At 35.2% G+C, this 15,771-nt stretch overlaps 1 protein-coding gene across 1 annotated transcript in view; it reads right to left on the bottom strand.

The window, feature by feature from the left end:
• The window catches only part of LOC110303552 (triadin), a 130,692-nt gene that overhangs the window by 42,632 nt on the left and 72,289 nt on the right, over positions 1 to 15,771 (bottom strand). The window contains exons 3-4 of the mRNA XM_021174666.2: positions 9,500 to 9,661; positions 8,392 to 8,424 (exon numbers count right to left, since the gene is read on the bottom strand). Of these exons, the coding sequence (XP_021030325.1) occupies positions 8,392 to 8,424; positions 9,500 to 9,661 (195 nt within the window). The remainder of the gene's footprint in view (positions 1 to 8,391; positions 8,425 to 9,499; positions 9,662 to 15,771) is intronic.

Here is a 15,771-nt window from a genome sequence, read left to right as displayed (position 1 = left end):
AAAAGAATATACCTTCTTCTCAGCTCCTCATAGTAACTTTTCTAAAACTGACCATATAATCAATCACCAAACAGGCCTCAACAGATACAAAAATATTGAAATAATCTCATGCACCCTATCAGATCACTATAGACTAAGGCTGATCTTCAATAACAAAATAAATAATAGAAAGCCCACAGACACTTGGAAGCTGAACAACACTCTTCTCAATGATAACTTGATCAAGGGACAAATCAAGAAAGAAATTGAAGAATCTTTAGAGTTTAATAAAAATAAAGCCACAATATACCCAAAATTATGGGACACAAGGAAAGCAGTCCTGAGAGGAAATCTCATAGTTCTGAGTGCCTCCAAAAAGAAACTGAAGAGAGCATACACCAGCAGCTTGACAGCACACCTAAAAGCTCTAGAACAAAAGGAAGTAAATTCACCAGAGAGGAGTGGAAGGCAGGAAATAATCAAACTCACAGCTGAAATCAACCAAGTGGAACCAAAAAGAACTATACAAAGAATCAACCAAACCAGGAGCTGGTTCTTTGAGAATATCAACAAGATAAATAAACTCTTAGCCAGAATAACTAGAGGGCACTGGAACAGTGAATATCAACAAGATAAATAAACTCTTAGCCAGAATAACTAGAGGGCACTGGAACAGTATCTTAAATAAATAAATAAATAAATAAATACATACATACATACATACATACATAAATAGCCCAAGACCAGATGGGTTTAGGGCAGAGGTCTATCAGACCTTCAAAGAAAACCTAATTCCAATACTCATCAAACTATTCCACAAAATAGAAACAAAAGGAATTCTACCCAATTTGTTCTATGAAGCCAAGATTACCCTGATAGCTTAACCAAACAAAGACCCAACAAAGAAAGAGAACTTCAAACCAATTTCCCTTATGAATATCGATGCAAAAATACTCAATAAAATTCTTGCAAATCGACCAAGTACACATCCAAACAATCATCCAACATATTCAAGTAGGCTTCATCTCAGGGATGCAAGGGTGGTTCTATATATGGAAATTCATGACCGTAATCCACTATACAAACAAACTTAAAGAAAAAAATGGCATGATTATCTCATTAGATGCTGAGAAAGCATTTGACAATGTCCAACAACACTTCATGATAAAAGTCTTGGAAAAATCAGGAATTCAAGGTCCATACCTAAACATAATAAAAGCAATATACAGCAAACCAGTAGCCAGCATCAAACTAAATGCTGAGAAACTGGGAGCAAGCCCTCTAAAATCAGGGACTTGACAAAGCTGCCCACTCTCTCCCTACCTACTCAATTTAGTACTTGAAGTCCTAGCCAAAGCAATCAGACAACAAAAGGAGATCAAAGGAATACAAATTGGGAAGGAAGAAGTCAAAATATCACTAGTTGCAGATGATATGATAGTATATATAAGTGACCCCAAAAATTCCCTCAGAGAACTCGTAAACCTGATAAACAACTTCAGCAATGTAGCTGGATATAAATTTAATAAAAGTAAATCAGTGGTCTTCTTCTAAAAAAGGCCTTTAACAAAGATAAACAGACTGGGAGAGCAATTAGGGAAATAAAACCATTCACAATAGTAACAAATAATATAAGATGCCTTAGTGTGACTCTAACTAAGGAAGTGAAAGATCTATATGATATGAACTTCAAGTCTCTGAAGAAAGAAATTGAAGAAGATCTCAGAAGATGGAAAGATCTCCCATGCTCATCAATTGGCAGGATTAATATAGTAAAAATGGCTATTTTACCGATAGCAATCTAGAAAGTCAATGCAATCCTCATCAAAATTCCATCTCAATTCTTCACAGAGTTAGAAAAAGCAGTTTGCAAATTCATTTTGAATAATAAAAATCCTAGAATAGCAAAAAATATTCTCAACCATAAAGACCCTCAGGTGGAATCACAATTCCTGACCTCAAGCTGTACTACAGAGCAATTGTGATGAAACTGCATGGTGCTGGTACAGTGACAGACAAGTAGATCAATGGAACAGAATTGAAAACCCAGAAATGAAGCCACACACCTATTGTCACTTGATCTTTGACAAAGGAGTTAAAATCCTCCAATGGAAAGAAGACAGGATTTTTAACAAATTGTGCTGGCTCAACTGGCAGTTGGCATATAGAAGAATGTGAGTTGATTCATTTTTATCTCCTTGTACAAAGCTCAAGTCTAAGTGTATCAAAGAACTCCACATAAAACCAGAGAAACTGAAACTTATAGAGAAGAAAGTGGGGGAAGTGTCTCAAAGATATGGGCACAGGGGAAAGATTCCTGAACAGAACACCAATGGCTTGTACTATAAGACCAAGAATGGACAAATGGGACCTCATACCATTACAAAGCTTCCATAAGACAAAGAACACTGTCAATAAGACCAAAAGGCAAACAGTAGATTGGTAATAGATCTTTACCAATCCCAAATCTGAAAGGGGGCTAAATCTAATATAAAGAACTCAAGAAGTTGGACTCCAGAAAACCAAACAATGCTATTTAAAAATTGAGTACAGAGATAAAGAATTCTCAACTGAGGGATACTGAATGGCTGAGAAGCACCTAAAAAAATGTTCAACATCCTTAATCATCAGGGAAATGCAAATCAAAACAACCCTGAGATTCCACCTAACACCAGTCAGAATGGCTAAGATCAAAAATTCAAGTGAGGGCAGATGCTTGTGAGGATGTGGAGATAGAGGAACACCCCTCCATTGCTGGTGGGACTGCAAGCTTGTCTAAGCACTCTGGAAATCAGTTTGGCAGTTCCTCAGAAAATTGGAAATAGGTCCACTGGAAGATTCAGCAATACCACTCCTGTGCATATACCCAGAAGATGCTCCAACATGTAGTAAGGACACATGCTCCACTATGTTCATAGAAGCCTTATTTATATTAGCCAGAAGTTGAAAAGTATCTAGATGTCCCTCATCAGAGGACTGGATAAAGAAAATGTGGCACATGTACACAGTGGAGTACTACACAGCTGTTAAAAACAATGAATTTATGAAATTCTTAGAAAAATGGATGGATCTGGAGGATATCATCCTCAGTGAGGTAACCCAATCACAAAAGAACACACATGATATGCACTCACTGATAAGTGGATGTTAGCTTAGAAGCTCAGAATCCTTCTTAGAATGGGGAACAAAATACCCATGGAAGGAGTTTCAGATACAAAGTTCGGAGCAGAGACTGAAGGAAAGATCATCCAAAGACTGCCCCACTTGGGGATCCATCCCATAAACAACCAAAAAACCAAGACAGTATGGGAGATGCCAAGAAGAACTTGCTGACAGGAGCCTGATACAACTGTCTCCTGAGTGGCTCTACTAGTGCCTGGCAAATACAGAAGTGGATGCTCACAATCATTTATTGGACACAACACAAGGTCCCCAATGCAGGAGCTAGAGAAAGGATCTGTGATGGTTTGTATATTCTTGAACCACGGAGTGGCACCATTTGGAGGTGTGGCCTTGTTGGAATAGGTGTGACCTGGTTGGAATGGGTGTGTCATTGTGGGTGTGGGCATAAGATCCTCACTCTAGTTGCCTGAAAGTCTGTCTTCCACTAGCAGCCTTTGGATGTAGACATAGAACTCTCAGCTCCTCCTGTGCCATGCCTGCCTGGATACTGCCATGCTCCCACCTAGATGATAATGGACTAAATCTCTGAACCTGTAAGCCAGCCCCAATTAAATGTTGTTTTTTATAAGACTTGCCTTGGTCATGGTGTCTGTTCACAGCAATAAAACACTAACTAAGACAGACCCAAGGAGCTAAAGGGGTTTGATGCCTCATAGGAGGAACATCAATATGAAATAACCAGTACCCCCAGAGCTCCTTGGAACTAAACCACCAATCAAAGAAAACATATGGTGGAACTTGTGGCTCTAGCTATATATGTAGCAGAGGATGGCCTAGTCAATCATCAATTGGAGGAGAGGGCCTACATCCTGTGTAGGTTCTATGCCCCAGTATAGGGGAATGTCAGAACCAGGAATGGGAGTGGGAGGGTTGGGGAACAGGGGAAGGGGGGAGGGATGGGGGATTTTTGGAGGGGAAACTAGGAAAGGGGATAACATTTGAAATGTAAATAAAGTAAATACCTAATTAAAAAAGAGATAAAAAAGAATCCTTATGTACATCTAATTTTATATGCCTGTAATTTTATACATGTCTACATATTTATACCCATAAATATCTATAGACATTTAAGCATATAACAAATCATTTCTATTTTGTAGCATTTTGATCTCTTTTCTAGCAATATCAAGATGACATTAAAAATAACAATAACTTTATTTAATAATTTATCTTAGATTTTGGGACTATCTCCCTGTCTCAAAAACAGAGTAGGTTAGAACTGAAAATTTCCCCAACACCAGAGAGCCAGGAATATAGCTATATGTTAAAACCTCTGGCTAAGAAATTAATCATGTCTAAGTTAAGTAATTGTACATGATTTTCAATGTATTTCTGATTTTGGCTCTATAATCATTTATTTTGAGAATATTTGGAAAACAAGTCAACTTTATAAGTCTCTCCATTTGTCTATCAGATATGATTAATGATTTCCCACAATTGAACCTACTATAATAAGCTCAGTAGTGGAAGTAAATGTATTGTCAATTTTTAATACTATTGTATGTTCTTTTGGGATATTTAATATGCTTTCTTTAATTATATTTATTTTTATTTTAGAGTTGATGATCAGTCGTTAGAAATATAGGACAATGTTAGCTAATTGGTAAAGACATTTTACCAATAAAACTATTGCTGAAATTAATTTTGCATTTTGTGAAAAGTGGCATATATGTAATTTTATTTTGTTCATAATTATAAATGTTTTAATTTAAAACTTTAGAAAAATGAGAGAGCAATATTCCTGTAATTCATATACAAATAGAACACTGATATACAATATTATAGTCATGTGGATCTACTATGGTAATTTTATTTTCACATATATTACAAAATATGACAAGCCAATCAATATTCAATTTTTTGTTCTTTTTCTGACACAAGCAACTGGGCGTAGTGGTGTATGTCTCTACTCTCAGCACTGAAAATATACAAAAAATATTTCTTTATCATGTAAAATAGATATATTGCTAATAGAAACATTATTATATTTTCAGATTGACAAGCTTTAAGAAAGTATATGCATGGCACTGATTCCTTTTATAGCTCTCTGCAATTGCATGCTCCTACAAAAGCAAAGTGTGGCCATATCCACAGTTCACACTCCCAAGTGAGAAAACTGATGAACAGAACAACATTTCTAGAGAATTAAGGGCCAGAAAATTTAGCTGTATGTACTATTTGGCTCCCATAGGTAAATTTTTTAGAGAACTGCATAATAAAAAAGAAGGACGGGGGAGGGAGAGAGAGAGAGAAGGAGAGACTCACAGAGAGAGACAGAGAGACAGAGACTGAAAGAGAAAGAGAGAGAGAGAAGGAAGGAAGGAAGGAAAGAAAGAGAAAGAAGTAGTCTAATGAGAAAGGTTCTTAGTTAAAAATGCCAAGGAACATACAGGCTGGATGTGTTTTTATTAACAGCCAATTAAAATAGAGAAAAGGACATATGTAATACAATAGATTACTTGAGACAGAGAGGCAGAGACAGGGATATAAAGAGGCACATAAAGAGGCATGGCAATGAAGATGATGATGATGGCTCACGTCAGGGAGATTATCAGTCTAAGTTACCAAACAACTTCTAAATCTAAAGTTAATTATCTTCCACATCGTGAATATGGATTTCTTTTAAATGTTAGTAAATATGGTATACAATTCCCTTAGATTGTCTTGACTAAGGCTTTACCTATGTTTGGAAATATATCTTAAACAATTACTGGGCAGGTTTTTGGGTTGATTTGTGGAATTAGGGCAGCAAGGAGAGGAAAGATACTTAAACAACTTTATGATTCTTTTATGCAAGCTGATAATTTCACAAAAGTTTGTTTTAAAACAATCACAAGGTGAAGTCAAATTAGAAAGAAGAGACATTTTACTAAAAAGTGAATATATTAGCCCAGAAACTTAGAATACCCAAGATACGAGCTACAATTTGCAAAACACATGAAACTCAAGAAGAACTAAGACTAAAGTGTGGACACTTTGCCCCTTCTTAGAATTGGGAACAAAACACCCATGGAAGGAGTTACAGAGACAAAGTTTGGAGCTGAAATGAAAGGATGGACCATCTAGAGATTGCCATACCTGGGATCCATCCCATAATCAGCCTCCAAACATGGATACCATTGCATACACTAGCAAGATTTTGCTGAAAGGACCCAAATATAGCTGTCTCTTGTGAGGCTATGCTGGGGCCTNGCAAACACAGAAGTGGATGCTCACAGTCAGCTATTGGATGGATCACAGGGCCCCCAATGGAGGAGCTAGAGAAAGTACCCAAGGAGCTAAAGGGGTCTGCAACCCTATAGATGGAACAACACTATGAACTAATCAGTACCCCCGGAGCTCGTGCCTCTAGCTGAGTATGTATCAGAAGCTGGCCTAGTCGGCCATCATTGGAAAGGGAGGAGGGTATGGGGGACTTTTGGGATAGCATTGGAAATGTAAATGAAGAAAATACCTAATAAATTAAAAAAATTAAAAAGTAAATATTATTATACATAGGGAGAATATGACCTTATAATATATTTTGCTGTTCAATTTCTTCCTTATAATTTTATTTTATATTTAATTTATGTTTTACACTCCTCAGTTTATTCCCTGCCCCCCATCCACCCTCTGACAGCTCCACATACGACACCTCCTCCCCACTCACCCTGTCTCCATGTGGATGCCCCCATCTTCCACCCTACATGATCTCTAAACTCCCTGGGGCCTTCAATCTCTTGAGTGTTAGGTGCATCATCTCTGAATAAACACAGACCTGACAGTCCTCTAATATATGTGTATTGGGGGCCTGACATCAGCTGGTGTATGCTGCCTATTTGGTGGTCTAGTGTTTGAGAGATCTCGGGGGTTCAGATTAATTGAGACTACTGGTACTCCTATAGGTTTGCCTTTCTCCTAAGAATAACTTTTCCAATTGATTTTTCTCTCCACTTACAAGTAAAATGGGCATGTATATGACCTATAATTTTCTTATTATTAATAGGTTATTAGCATGAAGTTTGACTATTCAATAGTAATTAAATATGAGCCTTGAAAAGACCACACTTATGCTCTCATGAAGTACACATCTCAATCAATTTTGAAGCCTGAACTTGATATCTAAATTCTGATTGGATTTTTTCAAAACTCATGCTTCCTTTTGACGCCAGAATAACTTCCTTTCTCCTCATAATACTTCATAAACATATTTGCTTCAGGATGATTTTGCTACACTGGAACCTCACCCACTCAATTCTTGTTTGTTATGGTAGAAATCAAAACTTTAAATTTTTCTCCACTAGTAGGGTAATGGCCACCTGCTCAGCCTGCTCAGCCACAACTAAATATGGGCTGGTTGTATTGGTTACATTCAATCCCATTGTTGAAATCCTGGTCTTTGGAAAGTAACTGCCCCTGATTAGATAACCAAAGAGTATCTGATAGGCATGTAAATGAGCAACTTAACCATCACAGTAGAATCAAACACTCGCTAGTTTTTGCTCACACCAAGTGTACTTAGATTTGTAGTTTTGAGTTTCCTCAATATTTCCAGAGATGTTTGATATCCTTGGTTGTAAAAATCTTTGATCCTTTGAAGTACTTGATCCAAAGATGTACAAATTTCCTACAAAACATACTACTCCCAAACTAAGATCAGTCGCCAGAATCCTTAGCTTTCACTACAAGATAGCATTCTACATCATATCAACATACGCTAGGCAATGTTGGTTTTTGGGAAATGAGCAATACATACACTTAGTGATATGACTTTGCCCCTGAGATTATATATTTCACATTCCAATGGCTATTATGTATCATTGTCATCACCAGAGATGCAAATAACATCAGACATACAAAGAGACTTAATGCTTAACTCAGTAAATCTGATAAAATTAAAATAAATATAATGGGCATCATCAACTTTTGGACTCTTTTCACAGCCACAGAATTCTCTGTCATGGAAAAAAATCCCAACTCACTTTGGTCTGTTTGTAGACAGAGGTACACAAAAGGACTGCCAAAGGCCTTCAATAAAAATGCAACTGAAAGATATTTAGATCAGCTCACTAGAAGAGGTGCAGTAGGCCTTTCTGATTATAAGCTTTCCACACTCATTGTTAAAACACACGTCTTTTTTTTTTCTTTGAAACATATTAACTGACAGTACAAATGAAAGACACCTAAATTATGCTCAAAATCAGTATTATAGAAAAGGAAAGAAAACGCTGAAAAATGAATCAAACTAACCTTTTCTTTTTAAGGGAGGTTCTTCTATTTCTCCTAAACGAAGAGGGAAAAAAAGGTAAATTAGCATAACCTCTCGTGGGGATTTGCTATTTTCTCATGTTGTATTCATTTTTTCCCAAGCTACTGCTTTTTGTTATCATGATCCTTGCTTTACTTTGCTAAGGAACTTTCACAGTACATGCCCTGTTTATATATATTCACTTAAGATTATTTCACTTTACAAATTCAATAAATTTGTTGCAGTGCTCCAAGTTATTGCATTAGAGCTCATATATCATATCAATTTCAATTTTTTGTTTGTTTTGCCTCCTTACAGGACCAAATCAGAAATCAGTTTCCAACATAGTCATAAAAGGGGTTTTAATAGTCAGAATTGTGCTGTTGGGTAAGACTGAGTGGATAATCTTGGATGACTCACAGTTACCATTATTTTTTTTTTTAAAAAAATTACATAACAAACTGGATTGCCAGGCTTTCTTCTTTGCAAACCCTCTAAATGCCAATTTATATACAGCTCATTCTTCCATTTACTTTTATTCATTAAGTGTGAGCTGCTAACTTATATAATACTTAAAATGTATCTTTCCATTTTATGTCTCCATTTGATTCCATCAATATATGCTTTAACTAGGTTTTTTATGATTAGTTATTACTATTCTATGATTAATATGGCTTATATGTACAAACACTTGATTGTTAGTTTTAATGTTTTTGTTTTAATACTCCTAGAGATGAATTTGAAAAATAGCTACTCTGTTCAAATAACCATGTAAGATGGTAATCTATTGTGGTTTTATAATCATTTATATTAAGAATTTCTGCTATAATGCCACTCTAAATGCTTCACTTAGTTTGATAGCTTTCCCACATGGCAGATAAACTATAGGACTAAAGACAAACAGAGAGCAATTCACTCTATTTGGGAACGTATTGGAGTGATTTTTGTACTAATAACTATCCTCATTTTAGTTTAGTTTGTTCAATTGCTCATTAGGTCCGAACCCTCAGCAAGTCAGTGTCAAGAGTATCCAATACCCAGTCATAGCTGTTAGATACAACTGTATAAATCTATATATATATGACAGATAAAACTTTGCACTTTTGGTACCTTTATCAATGTCTTCATCTGTATCCTCATCATCTTCTTCACCTTCAGATGAGATGATGTCAGATAGCAAAGAGAAGAAGCCATAGATCCAGTCTGTAGTCTCCTCCACAGCATCATTCACTAGTTTTAGAGGATCTGAGCCAATCTTGGCAATGGAGCTTGCTAAAAGACATGGAAACAGAGGAAAAACTTCAGCAGTCATTACCAGAGAACCTAAGGAAATTTGTTTCTCAGACTATAAATATTTCTAGGCTAATATTTTGTTCAGATATGTAAAATATATCCTGCTCTAGTGTGTATACAAAGTAGTATATAAATATATTACATAGATTAGTGTATATTATGAAATTATCATATTATTATATAAATACATATAAAACAGTACTGAGAGGGGATGCAGAGCACAAAGACTGCACAATATACCTAAATTTGTAAAATGTAAAAATCAGAAAAATTATGTAGTGATTACCCTTGTGTCTCCATTCCTTCTATTTTATTTTGTTACATTCATGTGTAGCTACATTATATCATCTAAAAATGTTGGATGGAATGCTCAGATTGAAAGGAAAGAAGTGCTGTGTCTGGAGCAGACCTTGCGTGCTGACTCTGCACCTACTCCTAAAACACCCAGACAGAGCCTGCACTCTAAATCCCAAAGCCTAGCTTTAGAAACTCAACTATCTTTCTTTGGTGAAATGTCTAATAATCAAGTCTCATCTTCAAACTCCAATGCCTACCTGTGATTACACAAATCCTTCACAAGATTGTACTAAAATAAATTCTAATCCCACATAAAACACACAGGACCAGGTCACAAAATCACAGGCAAAATGAATGATGAAATTAATCACACAGCAGGCCTCCTCATAAAGTCTTAAAGAAATGTTCTTAAAAATTGTCTTGAAGTATCCAAAGATAAAGCAGATAACTTCCTAACAGTCATAAACTTCATAAAATAATTTAAGGAATTCAGTTCAATGAACTTAAAAGTGATAGCCTGAGTCCTGTACAAGAAAAGACAAATATATGGTTAAATGAAAAAGGCAAAGACAAATCAGAATATCAAAATTGACATCAGTCAATAGATAGAACTACTGAAGAGAACTTGAGATGACAGTGAATGAAAAACTCAGCTGTTGGCGTAGAAAATAGGCTTACCAGTAGAAGAATCAAGGAGAAGGGAGAACACCAGTGATTAAAGATAGAGTAGGCTAACTGAAGTATTTAAGCAAAGAATATTATAATAATTAAAAACAGAGCATGCACACTAAAGAAACATGCAGCAATCATGGCAAATATGGAACATTTAAGAGAAAGAGACCATTGGTACACTCTGATTACTAATTATCTTAAAGAAAATTTAACAGTAGACTTAACCAAACAGATAAAAGACTTCTATAGTTAAAACTTTTAAGTCTCTGAAGACAGAAAGTGTGGAAGACACTAAAGGGAAAGCTTTCCCATAGTCAGATATTGGTAAAAGTAATATTGTGAAAAAAGTTATCCTATCAAGAGCACTTTAGAATTTCAATGCAATTCCAACCAAAATACCCACAATATTTTTCACTGAGTAGAAAATGGCATCCTAATACTGGAATAGAACCTCAGGATACTTCAAACAGGCAAGAAAATCCTGAGCTACAAGTCTGGGGGTGGGAGGGTTATTACTATACCAGATTTATATATATATATATATATATATATATATATACACATATATACATATATTACTATCATTTTGTAATATATATATATATTACAAAATGATAGTAATAAAATCATTAAGGTGATATCACAAAGATACACATGGCAATCAATAGACCAAAATAGAAAATCTAAAGATGAATACATTTAACTAAAACCACCTGAAGTTTGAAAACAAAAATACCAGAAAAATACACTAGAAAAAAGCCAGCATCTTTGAAAAATGGTACTGGGAACACTACATGCTCAAGAATGAAACTATAACAATATCTATTACCATGATCAATAATGCAAATGGATCAAAGACCTCAATGTAAAAATCTGAAATGCTGAAACATTGAGCAAAGTACATAGGTAGCACCCAACAAAATATATGTGCAGGAAAGGAGCTTTTGGAAAATGTTCATTTACTTAGGAATCAATGTCATTGATTGACAAATGAGACCGCATAAAACTCTAATGATTTTTGTATATCAAAAGAAATAATCAATAGATTGAAAATGAATCCTTGTTAGTTAAACATCTGATAAAAGATTAATATCCAGAATATAGAAAGAATTAAAAAAATAAAGGATCAATACAACAAAAGGCTTTATTTAAAAATGGTATAACCTTATGCAAACTATATTTCCAAGGAACCAGAACAATGACCAAAATGCCAATATTTTAAAGCTAATACACTTAGGAAAGGCATTCCTGCACCATGTTGTCATATCCTCAAAGCTTTTAGAGAAATAGAAGTATAGAACAAGAAACACTAACAAGCAACATGCTCAACTATTTCTAAATAAAGCTTTGAACACAGGATTCATCATCTTTGTTTTTAATGTTCACAGCTCTTTCTCTTGTGTTAACTATGTTGGCCCTCGATCAGACCAATTTCATCTTTGTTCTCATTGTATTTGGTTGTAAATTTATCAAAAATGTCAAATTTATTACTTATAATAGAAAGAATAACAGATGTTTTACATATTTTTTCACTATGCTTGTCACTGAAGTGTGTTGCACTAAAGGCAGGGTCAGGATCATGACTGAAAAACATTGAAAATCATTGTTTTTCTGTACTTATAAAGACAATATTTTTTTTGTATCCATTCCTCTGTTAAGGGGCATCTGGGTTCTTTCCAGATTCTGGCTATTATAAATATTATAAATAAGGCTGCTATAAAGACAGTGGAGCATGTTTCTTTCTTACTAGTGGTACATTTACACAATGGAGTACTACTCAGCTATTAAAAAGAATGAATTTATGAAATTCCTAGGCAAATGGTTGGACCTGGAGGGCATTATCCTGACTGAGGTAACCCAATCACAAAAGAACTCAAATGCTATGTACTCACTGATAAGTGGATATTAGCCCAGAAACTTAGAATACCCAAGATATAACTTACAATTTGCAAAACACATGAAACTCATGAAGAACGAAGACCAAAGTTTGGACACTTTGCCCCTTCGTAGAATTGGGAACAAAACACCCATGGAAGGAGTTACAGAGACAAAGTTTGGAGCTGAGACAAAAGGATGGACCATCTAGAGACTGCCATATCGAGGGATCCATCCCATAATCAGCCTCCAAACACTGACACCATTGCATACACTAGCAAGATTGTGCTGATAGGACCCTGATATAGCTGTCTCTAGTGAGACTATGCTGGGGCCTGGCAAACACAGAAGTGGATGCTCACAGTCAGCTATTGGATGGATCACAGGGCCCCCAATGGAGGAGCTAGAGAAAATACCCAAGGAGCTAAAGGGAACTGCAACCCTATAGGTGGAACAACATTATGAACTAACCAGTACCCCAGAGCTCTTGACTCTAGCTGCATATGTATCAAAAGATGGCCTAGTCGCCCATCACTGGAAAGAGGCCCATTGGACTTGCAAACTTTATATGCCCCTGTACAGGGGAATGCCAGGGCCAAGAAGTGGGAGTCAGTGGGTAGGGGAACAGGACTGGGGGAGGGTATAAGGGACTTTTGGGATAGCATTTGGAATGTAAATGAAGAAAATATCTAATAAAAATTAAAAGAAAAAAAGAAGAAATAAATGGAAGTGCCCTTCCTGTTGCCTTTCCCAGTTTTTTGTTGCTAGGTTGGTACCATTCCTTCTAACACCTTTTGAAAAGGATGGCCTTTTGTCAAGATAGCAAAGCATGAGATTTTGTTTCAATGGGCCTTTGGGTCTTCAGCTGTGAAGGTTCCTGGGTCATATGAATTTTTATTAAAATCTCTTCTGTTTTTCTGTGCTGATACTATTTCCTTCTGATTATAGTAATGTCTGCTATGATCATCAACTTGATACCTTCTGTACCTTTGCTATACATAGAATAAGGTGCTTTTGTAGCGTATGTAAACAAAAAAAGAAAAAAAACAAATATTTGTAGTTTTATAGTTTTGTGTTGATTGTTCCCAAGCTAGCATGACACAAAGTTAATTTCCTCAGGCATAAAGAGATCTAAAACATTGTTCCAATTAAATGAAATTTAAGTTTTTTCTATGAAAGGCAAAGATCACAGTTGCTCTCATTTGTGGGGCTTAGATCTTATAGAAATATAAAACCACAGGTGTACTCATGACATGAAAGTAGAATCCTAACAAAAAAGACAAAGGAATGGAAGAAAGAAACTAAAAAGTTAGGGCGGTAAGATATGAATATGTATTTTCACAGTATATTTTATACTTGCATTATAGTCTTATGGAACAGTATAAAATAAAGTAATTAAAAAAATGTTCCCATTGAAAGGTGCAGTTAAATAATAGAGGGTAAGATAAGCACATTTTAAGATTTGCTTAATTATGGTAAGTGTGTGTGTGTGACAGAGAGAGAGAGAGAGAGAGAGAGAGAGAGAGAGAGAGATTCAGACAGAGAGACAGAGATACATAGACAGAAGAGAGAAAGCAGTTTTTGTGGAGTTGCTAAGACAATGTCTGATTCTCTACAAGCTAGAGTTACAGGGAATTGGGAGCCACTCAATGTGGGTGAACTCTTCTGGTCTTGTACAAGAGCAACAAATTCTCAAGTGCCTTTAACTACTGAGCCATTTTAAACCATCTAGATTAGCATATCTTGACAATGACTATGTCTGTACTGTTTCATATGCATTCACTTAATCAAACTGTACTTTAGCTTTGGAATTATTGACTTATTGACTTATTGACTTATCTCTTGTTCTCTTTAGTTAGTCTGTTACCTAATATTATATAAGAAAATAATTTCATTTTGTCATATGAAATCATACCATATTTTACATAAGTTATGCGTTCATTATATCACATAATTGAAGAAAACACTTGTGAATGACTAGAATACTTTTTCAACATTGTACTTGTTGGTTGTCTTTTATGTGATTCCTAGAATTTATGTATGCTCACATGTTAGTTAAAATTCCAAACTCATGTAATTAGCTCATAGTTTTAAAAACATTTCTGTAAATATTTTGATGCATAAAATTTATCCAAGGTCAACAGGATTCTACTTAAATAATTCCACCTATAATTTTTCTAATCATAACTATCTACAACTAAGAACTCTAAATGTCATCTAGGTATTAGCTTAATCAATGCACACAGCTCTTGAAATGGTTACCACTGTAACCTATGGATAACAGAACTGAAAGACATAGAATTAAGTTGCCCAAGACATCATCTGCCCAACAATTAATGAGATAGAGATTTGAATCCATCACAAAGTTGCCTGTCATCTTTACTTTGGTCTGTAAATCTATGTGTTCTCTCATTATTATTATTGTTCTAAGTTTGGTTTATCTGTAGTTAGTTCCCTTTCCTACTTCCATAAACAATTCAAGAAAGGATGAATTCATTTCAGTTGTAAGGTCAAATTTACAGTCTATAATAATAACAAATCAAAGATCCAGGAGCTTGAAGCTACTGGTCACATTGCATTCACAGTCAGAAACAAAGAATGGTGAGTAAAGGTTGTGTTCTGCTCCTTTTCCACAGATATTAAAGTCTATGTTTTTGAATAGGAGATGGTGACACAGTGGTTGGATATTCAACCTCAAGATAATCACCCACTGGCATGGCCAGGAGCAAATCTTCAATGGAATTCTAGACTTTGTGAATGAATACTAACCATAACACTTGTTCAATATGATTGAACAAATTAGAAAACAACTTAAGTTTTAACTATATGAATTGTATTCAACAATATGTGTCAGGGAGAAGGGGATTGGAACAAAAACATTAAAGTGAATAGGAAAACCCTTATCATTGAAAGTTTTAGGTCTAATCTTGCAAATGGTTTTAAATATATTTTTATAATATGAATACTATCAATGCTAATATAATTATATACCTATGCAGGCTAACCATAAGAAAGAGATAAGAACAAAAAATTAATAAAATTAAAGATTAGAAGAGAAAATATTATAACACACAGTAATAAAACAGAGGTATGTTAAGAGATAATGTAAAAGCCTCTATTCTGTTTGTTTGTTTGTTTGGTTTGTTTTGTTTTTGTTTGTTCGTTTTGAGAAAGGGTTTCTCTGTGTAGCCCTGTCTGTCCTGGAATTCACTCTGTAGAACAGGCTGGCCTCGAACTCAGAAATC

This window comes from Mus caroli, chromosome 10 (genome assembly GCF_900094665.2).
Source record: "Mus caroli chromosome 10, CAROLI_EIJ_v1.1, whole genome shotgun sequence".
NCBI classification, from domain to species: domain Eukaryota; kingdom Metazoa; phylum Chordata; class Mammalia; order Rodentia; family Muridae; genus Mus; species Mus caroli.
The sequence above is the reverse complement of the archived record's forward strand: the minus strand, read 5'-3'. Positions and strand labels throughout refer to the sequence as shown.